Source organism: Stenella coeruleoalba (assembly GCF_951394435.1).
Source record: "Stenella coeruleoalba genome assembly, chromosome: 5".
NCBI lineage: Eukaryota > Metazoa > Chordata > Mammalia > Artiodactyla > Delphinidae > Stenella > Stenella coeruleoalba.
Window position 1 is genome coordinate 129,395,256 of NC_137150.1, and position 19,663 is coordinate 129,414,918.

The 19,663-nt window shown below is 35.6% G+C and overlaps 1 protein-coding gene across 12 annotated transcripts in view; it reads right to left on the minus strand.

Moving 5' to 3' along the window:
- Window positions 1-19,663, minus strand: part of GRIK1 (glutamate ionotropic receptor kainate type subunit 1) — a gene marked incomplete at both ends in the record, with an annotated part of 424,965 nt that overhangs the window by 27,127 nt on the left and 378,175 nt on the right. For 11 of the 12 annotated variants that reach the window (XM_079921721.1, XM_079921727.1, XM_079921724.1 and 8 more), the window contains 4 exons: window positions 8,203-8,420; window positions 12,501-12,619; window positions 18,416-18,639; window positions 19,322-19,525. In XM_079921721.1, coding sequence (XP_079777847.1) covers window positions 8,203-8,420; window positions 12,501-12,619; window positions 18,416-18,639; window positions 19,322-19,525 — 765 coding nt within the window. The remainder of the gene's footprint in view (window positions 1-8,202; window positions 8,421-12,500; window positions 12,620-18,415; window positions 18,640-19,321; window positions 19,526-19,663) is intronic. The other variant, XM_079921731.1, reaches the window with a different exon arrangement.

The window sequence follows — 19,663 nt, forward strand, 5'->3', positions numbered from 1 at the left end:
ATAACTAGAGCTGCTGAAAATCTTGTAGTCATGACACAATGCATGGAAACAATTTATATGAATTTAGACAGCTTATATTTGTTTAGACAAAAAAATTAGACAGTGTTTTAGGAAGTGCAACAGTTGGAACCTGGAAGGAAATGTAGACATTGTTTATATTTTTCCTTATTTTGTATTTCATATAGTTCCATTGTTTTCAGTTTCAGGGTTTCTGCTATAACAGGAAAAGTATGTGTAAATTCTGGAGTGTAATACAATCTTAAGACTGATAGAACCTGCATTTTATAGACATATCCCTCTAATATTTCATTTTTACTGAAATAAACATTATTTAACACATTATTTCTTCAACCAGGTTATAGGGCTTCTACAGTAAAGATGTATAATCCTATTATTCAGTAGAATGAACAACTGTGCAATTCTACTTCAGACCAACATGCTTAAAGATTTTATATAGATACCTGTTTATATGTTTATTTTTACATATATCCATACCCCACACATATACACTGAAGATAGATTATTGATATTTGATTTTTGTTATCTTGTCAAAAATGATCATATAAATATGGTAAATATATGCTTATTGAACAAATAAAACATCAAATATAATTACATTTTAAAATCTGATCTCCAATTTACTTTACATAAATGCCGATTTAAAAAAAAAAACACACCTTAAAAATCAGTCAAAGACATGGAAATCAGCCATGTAGAAATCCAAACTTGTAAAGCAGATATATCAGAGGTGAATAGTTGCCTTAAAAGCAACCATTTCCTCTAACACAAGATTAGATCTATCATTTCATGAAATAATAAATTCTCATGGACATTTAGGTTGTTTCCATGTCCTGGCTATTGTAAATAGTGTCCATGAGAATTTATTATTTCATGAAATGATAGATCTAATCTTGTGTTAGAGGAAATGGTTGCTTTTAAGGCAACTATTCACCTCTGATATATCTGCTTTACAAGTTTGGATTTCTACATGCCAGGACATGGAAATAACCTAAGTGTCCATTGACAGATGAATGGATAAAGATGTGGCACATATATACAATAAAATATTACTCAGCCATAAAAATAAATGAAATTGAGTTATCTGTAGTGAGGTGGATGGACCTAGAGTCTGTCATACAGAGTCAAGTAATTCAGAAAGAGAAAAACAAATACTGTATGCTAACACATATATATGGAACCTAAAAAAAAAAAAAAGGCTCTGAAGAACCTAAGGGCAGGACAGGAACAAAGACACAGACATAGAGAATGGACTTGAGGACTTGGGGAGAGGGGAGGGTAAGCTGGGACGAAGTGAGAGAGTGACATTGACATATATACACTACCAAATGTAAAATAGCTAGTGGGAAGCAGCCACATAGCATAGGGAGATCAGCTCTGTGCTTTGTGACCACCTAGAGGGGTGGGATAAGGAGGGTGGGAGGGAGATGAAAGAGGGAGGGGATATGGGGATATATGTATATGTATAAATGATTCACCTTGTTACACAGCAGAAACTAACACAGCATTGTAAAGCAATTATACTCCAATAAAGATGTTAAAAAAATTCTCATGGATTTAAAAAAATATGATTTAATTTTTAAAAATCACTTTGAAGGAAGACTCTCAGATGAAAGCATTTATACTATATTGAGGGGCCTGTGTCTTTCAAATGTATATAATATGATCATTGCAGCTGATTTTGCTCTTATCTTGAATTGATAGAAAGTTATGACATTTGCAGAATTTCCTAGGCTATAAATTCATGTGTTCCCTTTTAAAAAAATTCCCTCAGTGGGATTTAAACACCTTTGCTAAAACATTTTTCATGTTTTTATCCTGTCTAAAGATTGGTCCATTACAGGCAATATAACAGGCTTTGAAAAAGGTTAACTTTAATTGACCTCATGGATTTCTCCCTAAACAAATACATTTTTAAACTATAGGGACTTAACATTTTGGACACTGAAAGTAAAATTAGCTAGATCTTTCAAACATCAGCTAATAGCTCTTATGTGAAGCGTGCCTTCCTATACAGAGAAGTTTGTGAAATGTCTTTCATTTTGTGCTTCACTATATGACTATTTTTGTCTGAAACTTGTCTCCCCATAATGGCTCATTGCTTCACATCCACTGGTGCAGTGCTCAGTAACTTTCTTGAAATGTCTTTTGGGTTAATGATAGCACCTAACCACTCTCTGGAAGGAGGTTATAAAGGTTAGAGAGTCCATTCCCACAGCTGGTCCAAAGTCCCCAGACCATGAAAGCCAGTAATGGCAAGTCTGTTACGATTTTTTTAAACCTATTTTATTCAAGTCATTTTAGACTGAATCATGATCTAATCTGTGTAATCCTCTGACTTGGGTCTGAGAGGATAGTGATTTTTTACAGAGCAAGTTTCTACTGAGAAGCATTTCTTACATGAGTATTTTCTACCATTCTGGCTCACGGGGACTTCTGATGTTCACACCACTTCCTGTCTGCACAAGGCATGCTACTTAACCACATGTTGCATTGTGTTTAACAGGTCTGTGTGCATCTTGTTTCTTTATTGCTATTCAGGTCTTCAAGCCTTGAAAAAGTTTATATCTCCCCCTTCCTATCTCTTACAGTGACAACCTCAAAAACTGGTCAAATTGGAGATCCTGGAAAAAATATAAATTAAACTGAACTGAGTTGAACTGCCTTATTCTGCTTCTCAGCTGAATTCTGAGGGCAGCCTCACCATCTGTTGCTTATCTACCATCTGGAAGTGGTTCTTCTGCTAATTCCTATATGTGCTCAGCAAAGCTTCCAAGGACTGAGGTCTTTGTCTGACTTGGCCTCTGAAAGTCTTTGAGATTTGGGGCACTGGCACTCTCTCTGGACTTTTCTGTCCAGTAGCAGAAGGCACACCTCCCAGGATCAGTAAGGAAGCTGAACAAAGACCAAACTACAGTTTTTTTTTTTCCTTAATTCAGAAAGTTGAAAAAAGTAGGACTAATAGCTAAGAGTAAGGGTTGGATGTTAATGGTGATGACGTTTTTGGTGAGAATTATAATAATATTTAACATTTTTCCCTTTTTTATTTAACATTTTTATTGTTGCAATTTGCCATATAGTATTATAAACACACTACCTCTATTAAGTTATTTATTTCTTAAAATAATATTTTGAGCTAGATATTATCCTCAATTTACAGACAGGAGAATTGAGGTACAAAGGGTTTAAATAACTTACCAAGGTCTACATAACTAATAAGCAGTAGTGTCAGAATTTGAACCCAGGTTCTAGAACAAAACTTTACTGTAAGTTTTAATTTATATCACAGCATTTTATTATAGTCATAACTCCTGAGAAGACTGGCTGGTATCCCTAATCTCTGAACAATGAACCAAAACCATTATTTCACTTGGATGATGGTTTGCAAGAGACATTGAGAAATCTCTTTTTTCAGGCCTCAAATGGTTCTTAAGCTTTTACATGATAATCCTTTCTTCAGCTGGGAAAAAAAAATGAGTTGATAAACTATCACTGTGAAATCAAAGTTTGGGCTATTCCATTTATCCATAAGGGTAATTAATAGAATTACAAAGAGAAAAAACAATTTTTGCACATGTCCTACTTTTTATGAGACGTGGAGAAAATCAGTGCCTTAGTGCTCCATATTAAAAACAAAAGTTGTAGTTGGATGCCGTTGCTGTCAATGTTCTTGGGTATAAAAGAGGAAATGGCCTTAGGAAATCTGTCCCCAAGTTGTGTCCACAGAACTTGACTGTGACCTGACTATTCTTTGTATCTCTTAAGATGCTGAGGGTGGTCTCAGACAGTGCAGAGGGCAGGAAAAGCCTTTATCATTTAAGATTTTGAAACAATTGAAAGGACCAAGCAATTCAGCAGCAGAGAGATGAAAAACCAATATAATTAATATCATATTATTAATTAGTATTATCCTGAGTAGAAAATCAAAGGGAGTTTGTTAAAAATTCTCTTAAATGAAGTCTCTTGAAGTTCTGAATTATTGGTATACTGATTTATAAAAATATTCTATTTAAAATTATTAGCCAAGGACAAATAAATGGTCCCCTGATATTTGGAGGATCTCCTAAAATATCTTCAACAGTCCTTGGACAGTTGATGAAACACTCTGCCTCTCTTTAACTTTGACCCAGTAATTGGTCTACTGGTGAATGACACCCTTTCACCAAATAGACGTTATCATCCATAGGGTGCAGATGACCTTGAGGAAGTGTAATGTTTAATAAGCATCATTGACTAAGTGCCCTTGGCCACAAAACTTAAAATTGTTCTTTTCTTCATGGGCATCAGCCAGGATCTTGAGGTGTCCATCTGTAAAACTTTGTGAATGTATGTGTAATTGAATTTACGATTTAACCTCAGTTCTTTGCGTAAATACAGTCCCTGGTGATCACTGTGTTGTTCTACATACAAATGACTCAATGAAGGAAAACTGTTTCAGCTTCCCTTGTCTCAGACATGTAGTACCTTGACCCAGCAGTTGCTTAATAAATGTCAGTTTATTCCCTCAGCCTTGCCTGAATTCAGATGATGGATAGTGAAACCTCAACTGAGCTATTTAAAAAACAACAACAACAACTTTTTTTATGTTGAAAATCAAATATCCAAATCTGAAATCTAAGGTCTTGTTCTCTGCAAGAATGACGAAGTCTAGAAAAAAAAAGTCAATGGCTTTGGATGGAAATTTTAGTGAGCAACTTCTGGTCACACTTTTCAAGCAGAGCTTTCACTAAAAACATCCCTCAATTGTGACCAAGAGACCACATATAAGGAGTTAGTGTATTTTGTTTGTTTATGGATTTTGGTAACTTCCATAGTCCTTTCCTCCTTGCGAATGCCTATTCTTCAGCTGTAAAACAACTTAGAGTCATCTTGAAAGCAAAGAGACAGGTTCACCATTTGGATGTGCCAAAGGGATATTTTTGGGGTACTGGGGGGACAAAAGCACTTTAGTTACACTGTGTGATGGAAAAGTGCTTCTTATTAGAAGTTCCCTTGTGATTGAATGCAGCTGGGACCCATGTGAGCAAGGCTTATGCCCCAATAGTAGATCAGAATGTGCTAGGTTAGACCAGGCAAAGGCAGCTTTCCTTATTGATTCAACAGCGTAAGAGAGGATACTGTCTTTGATTAAGAGAGAAAGGGAGGGAGGGAAGCCTCAATGGCAGTGATACATTAATGTAGAGCCAGGTCAAAACTGAGTCCTTGTGACCTTAACTGCTGTCACTCAGTGACAGGGTAGAACTACCCTGAGAGCTAAAAAGCTGGAACATTTCTTTCCCTTGCAGAATAATCCAGCTTAAAAATGCTGAGTGTGTATCCCTCTGAAGCTTTCTGACAGCTTGCCTCCCTCAAGGGGAAAATTAAATCGGATTTAGTCCTTGTTCTCTTTTTGCAAATAAATTCCTTCTTGTTGCTAGGCTACAAGATAACTTTTAAATCGAGGAACATAGGACAGTGTCTCTTCCTCTGTGGATCTCTATGTATCGTTCCTGCTATGGTCTGAATGTGTCCCCCCAGATTCATATGTTGAAATCCTGATCCTCAAAAATGATGGTATGAAGAGATGAGGCATTGGGGAGGTGTTTAAGTCATGAGAATGGAGCCCTTATGAATGGGATTAGTGCCCTTATAAAAGAAGGTCCTGTGAGACCCATGCCCCTTCCACCATGTGAGGACACAGCATAAAATCTGCGACCTAGAAGAGAGCCCTCATTCAACCATGATCTTGACTTCCAGCCTCCAGAACTGTCAGAAATAAATTTCTGTTATTTATAAAGTACCCAGTCTGTGGTGTTTCGTTATAGCAGCCTGAACAAAGATACCTCCTCACCTCCCTTCTTTCCTCCTTCTCTCTTTTTCTCCTCTGATAGAACCCATCTCTCTTAGATTTCAGTAGTGTATTTGTTCATTTATTAAAAACATGTTTTCTGAGTGCCTACTATCTCTACTATGTACCTACTATGTGCCAGGTACTGTTTTAGGTTCTGAGGATATAATGACAGACAAAAGAGACCAATTGTCTACCCTCAAGGAGGGTAGAACTTCTAGAACTCCCTGAAGTTTGTCTGAACACTGACTCTTTCATCAGTAGCTTTATAAATTTGTGGCAAGTTATTTAACTGAGCTATACCTCATTTTCCTCATCATACAATGGGGATAATCTTAGCTCTTAACTCAGTTGGCTTTGATAAGGATAAAATGAAATACTGTATGTAAAGCATTTAGGAACAGAGTGTGCAGTTATGAACTAGTACAGTTGCGAGATTAGCATAGAATTATTTCAGGGAAATGCAATATCCAAGTACACCCAAGTCACTCTAGGGTCCTGCCAGGAAATGTGGGAACCAGCACTCTTTATATTCAAAGGTATGTGAACAGAGACAAATTAAAATGAGATTAAAGGATACTTTGTGAATACACTGATTGTTTTCACAGTGGCGAAGTCAGATCTATGGCTTTTTCAAAGGGTAGCCTCTCCCTCTTTTATATTTATAATGTGCATCTTAGTAGTAGTAGAATCTTCTCTACCTCTACTCGCCCATTTCCCAATACTTTAAAACTTTTTGATACTGGTGAAAGAGGTAAATCATTTCAGATATGTTTTTCAGACATACTCAGTTCTCTTTGGCAGTGTCTCTCTGTCCTATATGCCTTGCAGGTAATTTTCCTAGTTTTTGACAAGTGTTGTGATGAATTACTAGCTGTGGGTAACGTGTTTCTTCACAGTACTGATTTTAGGAAAATTCAAGCTTTCAGAAAGTTGGAAAGCCATACGTTTAATGTAATTTGTCCTGAAAACAACACTTGTCCAAAGAAGAAAGAATCACCACACTTTATACCTTCATTAAATCAATGTCATATTTCTTAAAATTAAAAAAAAGTTTAAAATCATCTTTTTTTTTAACATAGAGGAAGAGAAAAATCCTAACTTTTTACATTACTCTTTTTTATAAAACTCTGGGTATAGTTTACTCCTAAAACAAGTAAGTTTTTATTTGTTTATTTATTATTATTTTAATGTTAAACTGCATTTACTGCATAAGTAATACATATTTTGGTGAAATAATACTGTTATACAAAGAAGTGTTCCCTTTTCTTTTACCCTTAGTTTTTTGTCTCTAAATAAATACTCTTCACAAGTCAAAGTAGTCCTCTCAAACCTTGGGTGACAACTTCATTTTCAGTAATCTGGATGTGAAACGTTGACAAAGGTGTTGTTAGAGTTTATTTTGGTTACAGTTGCTGTTTTCCTTTTTTTCACATGCACAAGTACCTCTTACAAGAAGGTTCTAGCCTGGCTGTGTCATAAACCAAGTGTGTGATTTTGAGCAAATAATTTAGCTTCTGTGGGTTTTGTTCTCTTCATGAGTAAGGTGAAGGGCTGAACTTTCTGATCTCTAAGGTTTTTTGTCATCTCTAAAGGTCCCTGGATCTATTAAAATCCATTTTCCCCCCATGGGAGATATAGTATCTGAGATTTGATAATAAAAGTACTGCAGCTTATTCCGTAAGCAAGGTGGAAATCAGTTTCATTACTCTGGGTAAGTAATTAAAAAGACTTGAACAACAAAATGCACTTGACACTAAAACCATATTGATTCTAACTTAACTCTCCTTTGGTACCTCGGGAGACACTCCAGGCTATCGGAAGGCTTCAGTCTGCTCTGGGAGCACTGTCCCCATTGGTGCAAATGCAATATTAGACTGGAGTCCCCTGGGATACTTTTGGTTTTAATTTTCCAAATAAATACCAGTATCAACACATTTACTTATCATCTGCTCCTGCCTCATCCAGTACAGAACAAGAAGAACAAAACAAAGATATTCAAGCATTCTGATTGTCATAATTTCAGGTTAAGTAATCTTTACTTTTGTGGCTTCTATACATGAGTGATTAATTAATGGGTATAAAGACAAGAAAAGATATTGAAGATACTGACCTGTGGATCTGAGTGTACTCAATTGGGGATAGAGGGAATGATACCTAGATGGGCACTGAAGAAATTGTTTTATGTGACAGCTGAGGGTACCTAGGTCCCTTGCAATCAGATTTTGCCATTAGACATTTTATTTTATAAAAAAGTTGCCTAACATTTTTTTGGGTTTTTTTGGACAGACTCTCATTCCACAACCTCCTCCCCTCAGTATGAGATAACCACTGAGAATATATTGTCAGTTCCTTACCTTGAAGAAGGTCATTGTTGATCCATCTCTGACTGCCCCATATTCTATCTTGGTTTGTTTTGCCAGGTCATCTGCTGAATCAATGGGGGATTCCATTCGCTCTACTGTCAAGAAGGCAGCCAGATTGGCAGTGTAGGATGAAATGATGATTAGTGTGAAAAACCACCATATCCCTCCAACTATTCTTGTTGATAGAGCTTTGGGCATCAACTCGGATCCTGTGATGGTATCGCCAGAGTAAGAGAGTTAAACAGTTAGGAGAGAAGGGAAGACCCGTGATTTGACACTAACCTAGAGAGATAATGCATTTTTGTGACACAAAACTATAAATCTATCAAGGTTTTACTCTCTTGCGTGTAGGTGAATAGACGCATTTTTTTAGAAAATGAAGCAAAATCTAAGTGATCTTTTATCATTTATCAATGCTGCTGTTTAAAATGTGATTTATTGACATTTGAAGGCATTAAATGATTTTAACCCTAAGTTATTCTATGTTTAAAATTTATAGATAGTTTAGTTGCTTAGATTTGAGTTTGTTTGCTTGTTTCTGCTGAAAAGTCAATCCCAGACTTCTGGACTTTTCTTACTGTCTGATATGCATCTTATTGTTTGAAATAAAATGTTCTAGGTTGTACAACTGTGAAAGCTTTGAAATGCTAACTTACTTTTATTTAATCTTAAAGAATGAGAGAGACTTTCAAAAGATTAACATATCATGTCATTATCACATGTACTTTAATAAAACACTGGAGTCTCACAAATCAAATGAAATTGGATGCAGCCATATTTGACAGTAGATGAATCATTTTTTATTGCTTTATGTTACTTTTGAAGTCAAAATTATTTTTTTAAAGTAGATTCTTATTTAACTGAAAATAATATATTCACTGAAAAGGCAAATTTTGTCCTCAAATAAAGTACTATTTTTTAATTCTACTTCAAAGACTGGCTGTTTTGCAGGTGGAAAGGGGCCTTTTCTGCTAAGAACATACATTTTAGATGTTATCAGATGATTCCTGATTATTTGCAAAAAGGTAATATAGAGGCATTTAATGTATTTACCAAAAAAACCTTTCTCTCTTAAAGAAAGGGTACATGTGTGAAGTTTACCTACACAAAGGACAAACATCTGTGAAAACTCTCGAGCTCAAAACTTTTGATCAAACTTATGGAAGGCCATAAATCCAACAGTAGAATCAAAAGGGACAGAAGGGTATATGCAGCACTTACCCCAATTTGATCAATTCATGGATGGATTTTTGGTTAATCTGCTTGCTTGAAATTCACCATTGGTTCTGTACTTAGCATTTCCTCCATGAAGTCGGAGGAATGTTAGAGTTTATGGGACCAGTTAAAAAGTGAAAGGGAAAAACCCTAAGTTAAAAAATCCAAAGTATGAAGTTCAGCAGGTGAATTACCTGGTTTAAAGGAGTCTTTCACTTTTCTGATTGGGTGTTTTGAAGTTTTGTAGTTAATGGCTTAAGATAGAAAGGGACATTGGAGTTTACGAATCTACAAATACATGAGTTTATGATCAAGTTTAATCTATAAACAGATACAAATATTGCTCATGAAATCAAAGCCAGCTCATGGTAAGCAGATAAAGGTCAGCAGAGTTTCTTGGCCTTGAATTAGATGTATTCTTCTAAAGCTATTAGGTATCTTTGTGCTTTATTGTCTTTTAATGAGGTTAATGGCTTCACTGTGGTTTTTATTTCCTTCTTTTGTTTGTTTGTTTGAATTTGGGTGTGTAATAATACTCAGATTTATAACAGTTTTCATTAAATTGCCTCTAAGAATTTAGTAGAATAGTTTGTTGCTCTCTTGTTTTAATCTTTCAGTTTAATGGGATTTATATGTCTGTGGGTGTATGTGTGTGTTTAATGCCCAAGTTTGTTTCATATCTTTGTACTTCATTGATCTAGCAGCCTTGTGGTAGTGTGATTTATTTTAGATTTTTCGTTGGCTATCATTAAAATACAATTTATTTCATAAAATAGCCGTGGGAAATAGGTAATATAGTTAGTAGATATATTTTCTTAGCTTATAGGTATAGATTTTCTGCTGTAAATTTATCCTTATTTTATTTGGCTGCATTTGTGAAAAGATCAGATTTTAATTTATTATTTGTATAATTATGTATTATATGGCAGTAAAACTGGACAGACGGATAACCAGCTGTTGACATGTAATGATAAATTCACATCTATCACACTTTAAACTAATACATATTTATACTTTTGGATGAAGTGGTCTTGGAACTTAAAAATAGTTTGTAGAAACCTACTCAGGTTACATTTCAAACCCTTGGTAGACGGTATGAATTATATTTCTCAACATTTCATCTTTTTAAAAAATTTCACACAATTTTGTGACTTTCATGACTCTCAACATTAATTTACATACTTAGAAACGACTTCGCTCAAGTAGAGATGATTTTTCTAAGTTCAGAATTCTAGAGTATGAAGTTATGAAAGTAATAAAAGTAGAATAAAACATCATTAGAAAATATGTGGGATGAGAGACAATACTTGCTGAAGTCTCTTTACTGCCTTTTATGGCAGACATGACAGCCAATCCTGATCCAGACTTTGCTCACGCTCTGTAGAAAAGAGAAAGCCTGATCATCACATTAAAAAAGAAATTAAACAAAGTGATTTCCAAGTGAGTACAGTGATAAGCTTCTGCTAACAAGAGCACAACAGTCAATACATAAGTTAGCTACCTGGTCCAATGCCACATGCTAAGGACAAATGCACTAACAGTCACCAGTACTGCAAATTTTTACATTTCAATATATGTTTCACCTGACAAATATTTAAAACTTCTTGAAAAACAAGCAGAGTCTGGTTGAGGTTGACTGTCACGTACCCAAGGTAGTGGTAACTAGCAGACACTGCATCCCACGGTTTGCTGTGGATGATGGGAAACTCCAAACAGGTAGAATATAAAAGAGAAATTTTAGGGGCGGGAACACTCATATGACAGAAGGCAGTCACAGTCATATGTACATGCACAGACTTGCCGTGTGCTCTATGAAACCCAAGTCTATATTTTTCTATTCTAATGGCACAGGAAGGCAAGCTATAGGGAAGGAGGGGAGTCTCTCACTCTTTGAAAGTAATTGTTCACCAGATAAATGCCTTAAAAAGTAAATGCAGTGGTAAAGCAGTATATGTCATCTAATGAGTTTTCCTGCAGGATTTATAGTTCTGTGCTATGCTCTAAACTCATGCAAGTGATTTCTAATAAATCAGGTGCTGTGTCTACACCTATTTGGCAATGCCTGAATAAACTACACTTAATTTCATGATGAGAGGTTTTACTCACTCTCTTCAACTATTTTGTATTTCCACACTGGAAACCCTTGCTCTCTCTCCCTGGAATTTTTAGAGACAGACTATATACATTTAGAGTAGATGATAACAACTCCCTCATGAAAAGCCTTAGGGTTCACACCTAAGTAACAAACATCTTTAATATATATCCTAGTTGAAATTTCCTTTGCCAATTTATTTTGCAACTTGTTGTCAAATGAGCAGATATTCCAAACACAACAGCCTCTGTGACTTATGATTTTCTTAAATAAGTGCACTTATCTTGAGAATGGTTTTCTATACCATACATCTGGAATCAAAGCTGAGGAATATCCACAAAAGAGTTGGATTTCTTCCAAAGGTTAAAACAACTCACTCCTCCCTCCCCACCAAAATCAAAATCTTCCAAATCATAGAAAATGTATAAAATATATTACATTCCTATGGTTTGAATTTCATTTCCCCCAACTTCTCCAGTTTACTGTTGCTATGGTTACCAACTGATGGAGATCGTAAAAGGTTACTGGGAAGCTAAGATGAATCCCTGTAGGGTCTGTCAGAGTGGTAATTAGTTGACAGTTTTAGGTACTGTGAGCTATTGGAAGAATGTAAGTCAACCTAATTTTCAAAGGATTCAAACTTTAATCCTTTTCAACCTCTAACTTGTGAAGTTAGGAAAAGACTGATATCTCCATCTATGCCAATTTGTAAACAGTTTCTAAGATAATTTATCCCTTCCTTCTCTCTAGGAAAATTTGTGTTCATTGCTTGATAGTAAGTCTTATTTTAGATATATAGCAAAGGAGTTTCATTTCTGTCATATTTTTTTTATTTTTAGAACTGTCTAGGAAGCCGGGTTCTATTTTTTTGATCCCTGAGATAGTTTTTAGCCTACCCTCTATCTTCTTGGTGGAATTTACCAGCATGAAAACCTGTCAGCAGACTGTGGGATGTGTGTGACAAAGATGCGCAACCTTGTACCTTGTTGCATGAGAGCTCCAACTCCAAACCAGAAACTGTTTAGTAAAGTAAAATTGTTTTCCACCACGTCTGAGTCAGGATTGCATGGGTGGGGGTTATACCACTCGTAGGGTGTAAACCTGTGGTAGTTAACAGAAACAGTCTGTAAACATGAGATAAATATATGTGGCACCAGTGAAAACCCGCTGAACAATGCAGAACACCCAACAGCTAATGATGGACACATCAAACCAAACAGTAGGCCATATTCATAAACTTACAGCTTTGGTGGGCAAAGTGCAAAGGAGACTTTAGGCATTATATTTATCAGACTTCTGAGTTGTAGTCAAAGCCCATTGGTTGTCTGGAACTGTACTCCACAGATCTATGTCTACTAAATTGTTCTGAGTTTTCACTCATTTCCATTTTACTGAACAACTAGATGGACTGTTAAAGAGAGGTTCACTCATCCCGAGTATTTACCCCACAAAGTAGCAATGACAGTGACACACACACTGTTGCATACCAGCTACAGTATCAAGATTCTGTGTTGCTAGGTGCTGTGGAAGGCACAAAAACAGAGGGGTGACTGGACTTCAAGAGGTATCTATGGATAGAAGTTTAAAGGAGTCTATGTAGTCTAGTGATTTCATAATGAATCAAAGGAGCTGCAAGTTTGAAACAATTAATAAACAAAAAGAATGTCTGGATTGGGATGTATTAATGTTTTTATGATTGTATATGGGGATAAAAATCACAATCCTTAAATGAAGAGATAAAGTTCAAACTTAGAAGTATCCTGGCCCAGGCACAGGGGTTCATTAGTGTTAAGGACACAGCATGTCTCAATGGAGAGTTTTAGATTCAGACACTCTAGATTCATTTTGAATTGTTTCTAGAACTATGAATTGTGGTCACCTGATCACCAACCCTCGTTAGTTAGGAAATCAACCTTGAATAAGTAACTTAAGCTCACTGGCTTCAGTTTCCTTATTTTTAAAGAAGAGGGAATCCAGATATCTCTAGGGTGTGTTAAAATAAAAATTTGAGGAACTGAAGAGTTTTGGTTCTTCCTCTGTTTTCTAAACATCTGTCTGATCTCTACAGCCCAAGGAGCTCCCTGCTCTGTGGTTATATTTTAGGACTATCTTTCCAAGGGGCACTTATTTTTCCAAAAAGACATTAGCAGGTGCTCTGTAAAGTGATCTGGAAATGATTAAATGCAGTAGTCCTTAGCACTGGAATCTTTGCTGTTTGCCATTGGGTCTTTTAATGCAAGCAGGAGTAATGTTAAAACACCATAAAGCCAATGAGAACATATGGAATGCTCTCCAGCCATAAGGTTTCAGCAGTAAACAATAGCAGGTTGCTGACACTTGGGGAGAGTTAGTATTAAAGTGAATACATTATCTAAAGCGAAAAGCAGGGCACACTGTGAATCATGCACAAGGAACTGGGCAGACAGTTCCTCTTAATGAAAAACCATTCTCTAAACCCCCAGACACCTTCTGAAAAGTATACAGCATCTCCTCATCAAGTCTTAGGGAGACTGGGATAACAGCCTTGTAGTTTATCCCCCAGTAATGGCATCTGAATCGTGACTACACCTTCTCCACAGCTGCAGGGCACACAGTGCAGGTTCCTGTGAAGCTTATGAATATAGCTTTAATTGACAATGCCATGCCAATGCATTTTAATTACTGTTTCAACAATATAATTAAGTTATGAATTTATACTCTCTTATAACCATAGTAGTTTGCTGAGCTGAAGAACTGAATACCAATATTAATGAACCTACTAATTGAAGCAGTACAGAGTAAAGATGCCATTACTTAAACAATATCATTGTCACTTGTACAATAATTAAAAAATATTAAGTGCAATAAATTAGGCAGATTATGCATTCAAAGGAAGGAGTTTTTCTAAACAGATCATAAAACCTGGCAACCACCAGCCCCCTGATATTCTGGCATTTCTCCCCTGTATATGCTCTGATGAATGAGATCACCACTTTTCTCTTTGGAATGCTGCATCTAACTTGGTCTTTTTTCAGTATTTCATACTTTGCAGTTCTAAGTGAACAATTAATCTAATTTTCTATGGCAAAAAAGAAAACTGTCTAAACAGCAATGTGATTCTGCCTGCTCTGCAGAGATATTTTAGATCCTTTCTTTCTGAGATTCTGAGTGACTTGGGGAGTGTGTGGACTGAGGAATATTAAATAGTGATTTGATGCTGTGTTGTAAGACACTGACTTTTCGTAATGCAATAGACCTACCTGTTGCCTACCGGATGTAGATATTTCAGCTTGAAATTCCTAATGCCTGCTTAAAGATAGCTAGTGTGACAGTAATGTCAGCACCAGGAAGTCTGGGAGAAAAATTAATACATGACCCACACCAATGATATTCTGAAGCTGCTATCTTCAACTGATACTGATTTTTAGTGAAATGTCAGAGAAAGGAACAAATATGCTTAAAATTTATGTTAAAATTTGCACATAGAAGAGTAGCATTATATTGAAATACAGAGGTTAATTTAGGTTTTATGTCTATATATGCCAGACTTTTACTTGAATGGAAGATATAAAATGCTGGTCATACTGAAGATTTCTAATTAAGAGATTCTTTTTATGGCTGAGAATAGATATTAGGGTGTATCAAGAAGAGGGAGATCTATTCATCTTTTAATGGAGGAAGCTCTATTCGACCTTGTAGCATAACTGTTGGGTTGGTATTATAACTGTAGAGTTATAGTCAAAGGTTTTCTTGATTTTTCTTTGCCAGAAGCCAACTTAAAAAATGTTCATTTTAAGAAGATGAGCATAAATTATAAGATGTAATCAGACATTATATTTGGATATTTGGTCTATCTAAATTTTGTGTTCATGGTGGTTATAATTCCTTGGGATTAAATACTTTACAAAAAGTAATTTAAAAAATGTCAACCACAAAACAAAAACACTGACATGCACATTTGTAACAAGTCATAGTAACTAAAAAATTTATATGGCTTTCCTTAGTTTGTCTAACTTTATAAATTCAATTCACTTCAGCAAATGGTTTGTAAGTCTCTGTCTAGTGAGAGCATTAGCCTAAATGCAGTGATGGGCTTTATTTTTCCCCTTTAAAAAGACAAGAAAGGATATATTTCAAAAAGCAAATTCAAAAGCCTCTCTAGAGCTAAAGATGATTAGGAGGTTAGCTGTTTTTCATTTCTATTTCACTAACTTTGAATGCAAACCACTAAGGTGTTAACAGAAAGTCATTTTACATATTAGCTTATGGATGCAGAGTGACCAAGTTCAAGCTATGATGGTGGGAAGTAAAAGTGAATTGGCACATTTATTCGATCAGGATTTTGTCTTTAGGAATCACCTCCAAAATATATTTAGTGGCTTTATGACGTAGAGGCAGGAATGGATTCAAAGGTATGGAGAAGCTGAATGTAGCTGAGAGTACAATCCCCATGATAGTGCACTTGTACACTGCAGGGAGTTATTTTTTATATTTTTATATTTTCTATGTTTTACCACCATGCTGTTTGCAAGTTTGCATTTGACGCATGACATCTCCACTTCCCCAAGACCCAGAGTGAGAGGAAAGACAGTGAGAAGGGAGTGACAAGGAGAATAAGCTAAATAAAGAAGAGCTGGTTTATAAATGATACTTGGTGAGTAGGAATGTTGAGTGGATAGTATTGACTAGGGGACAAAGGAGGTTACTTTCTTAACTGAAACAGAATGAAGTTAGAAAAGGTAGGGCTCTGGTTCATCAGGAGGTTATAGAGGAACAGACAAAATGAGGAGGGGAAAACTACTGAATGCTACATTATTTTGACATATTCTGGTGGTAAAAATAAGGCCATTTAAAGGCACACTTGGTGTCAAATGTAAAAGAGAACTTTCAACCTGTAGGCTTGTGAGAATTTCTGGTTGCTGTTGACATGTTTTTTTCTTTCAGTGATTTTGGTCAAGTCAGTGTGATAAATGATGTAATTACTTGCTCATCAACATTGTCTTGCCTATTCTACTCATTAGCATCACTGTTTAGACAAAGCAGTGAGCTGGGGAATATGGAAACTCACTTCTCTGTTGCCCTCTGCTGCTTGGATTGCTCTACTAGCCCTAGAATCACCCAGCAGGTGTGGGCCCCAAATAGAGGAATGGAACAACAAGTCAACACAAGATTTCTAATTTATTGTTAGAGAGTACATCACTTTAGGGTGGTCATTTATTCAATGGCCATTCTAGGGCAGTATTCATTTCACTTATGAGCCAGTAATGAGAAATGCCCTTCCAAAGGTGAGTTATTCATCTTTGAAAATTTGATACTCAAAGCACTATCATCTTTAATTATTTAGAGCATAGTTATTCAAACTTGGTGCTATTGACATTTTGGGGTAATTCTTTGTTGTAGGGGGAGGGCTGTCCTGCACACTGTAGGATGTTTAGCTACATCCCTGGACTCTACCTACTATATACCAGTAGCAACCTCCACCCTCAGTTGTAACAATCAAAAGCTATTTCCAGACATTGCTGGAAATGTTTGGAGGATAAAATGTTCCCTGGAGGATAAAATCTCTCCTAGTTGAGAACCACTGATTGAGTATTAATGTATCAAAGGATAGTATGACTCTACATACTGACAATATACTATTTTATGAGGTAAGACACATGGAAAGAAAGCTTTGGTCATTATTTAAAAGTAATTTAATATCTGGACAAAATTTGGAAAACAGACTAGGATTTGGTAATGGTACACTTTATGAAGTATAGAGAACTTCGAAATATTCATTTCATATTGAACATATGTGACTCACCCACACGTGAGAGCACACATTTATTCGCTTTTACTATGTCTGCTTTATGGATCTGTAAGACCTTTCCAAACTAGATTATTTTTCCCAGCTTTCTTTATAATTATGCTAGGGAAAGAGTTACCTGGCATTAATCAAAACCATACAGTGAACAATGACAAAGAACTAGCATGAAGAAAGATTTCTCTTAGAAATTCCTGGAGGGAAAACACAAATTGATTAGAGAAAAAGTTCACTGAGTTTTGTTGAAGGATGAAAAAGATTGAAAATTAATAGAGGACATAACAAAGCAATCATTTTTTTTACAGGGTTTGTCTAGGGATATCTACTGTCTAAGCCAACAGAAAGATAAAGCAGCTGTGTTTCCAATTCAGTATCAAAGGTATTTAGAAAATATGATCTACTGAATGGTATAACAATCCTTTGAAAAACTGTGTAGAGCAGAATGGTTAAATGTAGGGTTATCTCAGAAAATAAAATCTAAACTGAATCATCAGGGTAGCATAAAGATTTCATGCCTCCAGACTGGATATATAACTACTCTTTCTTTTTATTGTTATTTCCAGAATTCTCTTGTTAACTGTCTAATTTTTTAAAAAAATAAATTTTATAAAATTTTCAAAGTATTTGTTTTTATTCCTGAGGATTTCAAAATCTTGTTTAATCCAGTGCTTCTTATTTGCTACAACAATTCCTAGCTAACTTTTTCTATTTTGCTTAATATTTGCGAATATTCCAGGGATCAAGAATCTGGACACAACTTTTCTCTTTCCTGTTGAAACATTTTAGATTTATTAGCTGAGCTATTGCTTTTGTGGCAATATAATTCAGGGAAAAATGGGTACATAACCATTTTACATTGCTTTAAGTACTGATAAAATGAAATTAATATAATATATAAAATTGTCTTCCTATTATCTTTTAAAATTACCTTTATGAATAATTAGAAGATATTCATTTATAGAGTGGCTTTTATGAGGGAGAACTTGACAGAATAGAACACCAGGCAAAACTAAAAGAATACTTTGAAGTTCTTGAACTCTGTCTACCTCTAGAGCATACAGGTCAACCTGAGACTGACATAGATCTGTTGTAAGTTTAGTAGTTCTCTAACTTACCTTGCGATCACAAAGAGTACACAACTGACTCCTAAACAGGCTAAGAGCACATACATCCAAATGTCAGGAGATAGAGGGTTGAGGAAGGAGAAGACCCCTGGATTGGTGCCATTGGGCTTATGGTAGAGAATGCTGATGCCCAGGGTCATGAAGGGTTTGGAGAAGTCTATGACTTTTTCCCGCACGTAAGTGATGGTAAGAGGAGCCACCGCCAGATCAGCCCTCTGCAAAAGCAAGTTTGAACTTGTCACCTTAGTTGTCTACCTTCCTGGTGAATGTCTAGACTTTTCCTGGTTCTCCTGATTCCTATTCTCAACTCCAAATGCTTCTCACACAAAAACCTTCTGTGCTGATTGACTCTAATATAAAAACAGTTGATTTACACAGTTATGTTTACAAAATAGTATTCATTAGCAAAAAGAAACCAGACAGTGTGAAACATACACACACACGACATATATATATATATATATACACATACATATTCTGGAACTAAATGGGGGAAAGAAAACTGCAGAAGAATGCCTTTAAAAAAGGGCATGTGAGAAAAGTAAGAAATGAGCAACTAGATCATAAAAGTAGTCGATGAGATTTTGCTCTGAGTTGCAAACTTCAGAACTCTTTATCTAATCTAAGAATCATTCAAGGTTATTCTTCAGTAGGAGGGATGGGCCCATAAATTTTTATCCTCAATTTTTCATTACTTGCCCTTCTAAGTGGGGAAACTACATTGGTAGGTTGTTTTCTCCCACTTTTCAAGCCATTTTTATGATTTAAAAAAATAAATAAATAATACATGTCTTCTGACACTGACTCAACCATTTTTTCTCTTTTCTTTTACTTCTTCTCATTATGCACTTTTTTTGACATTTAAGACCCCTATGTAGGAGATATAGTTTTGCTTACATGATCTATAAGTTCTTTGACCATTCCATTCCACTCTCCTTTGTCATTCTGAGCTCCATATTTGCCATCAGGGACAAGTTTAACATCATAAATGAAACCCAGGATGTTTGACAATTCCTTCAATAGATCCAAGCAATATCCTTCAAATCTGTCATTTCCATACAGGGGCTTATCAGATTTCCTGTACATCACATAGGGTTCTTCCTATATGAAACAAATCACATATGAAACCCTGTTATAATGAAAGGCAGAATTTACTTACACAAGCTCTATCAACAGCCAGAAGATATAAAATATTTGAAAATTATTTTTAAGATTTGAGAATACTAAAGAAAGTCACTT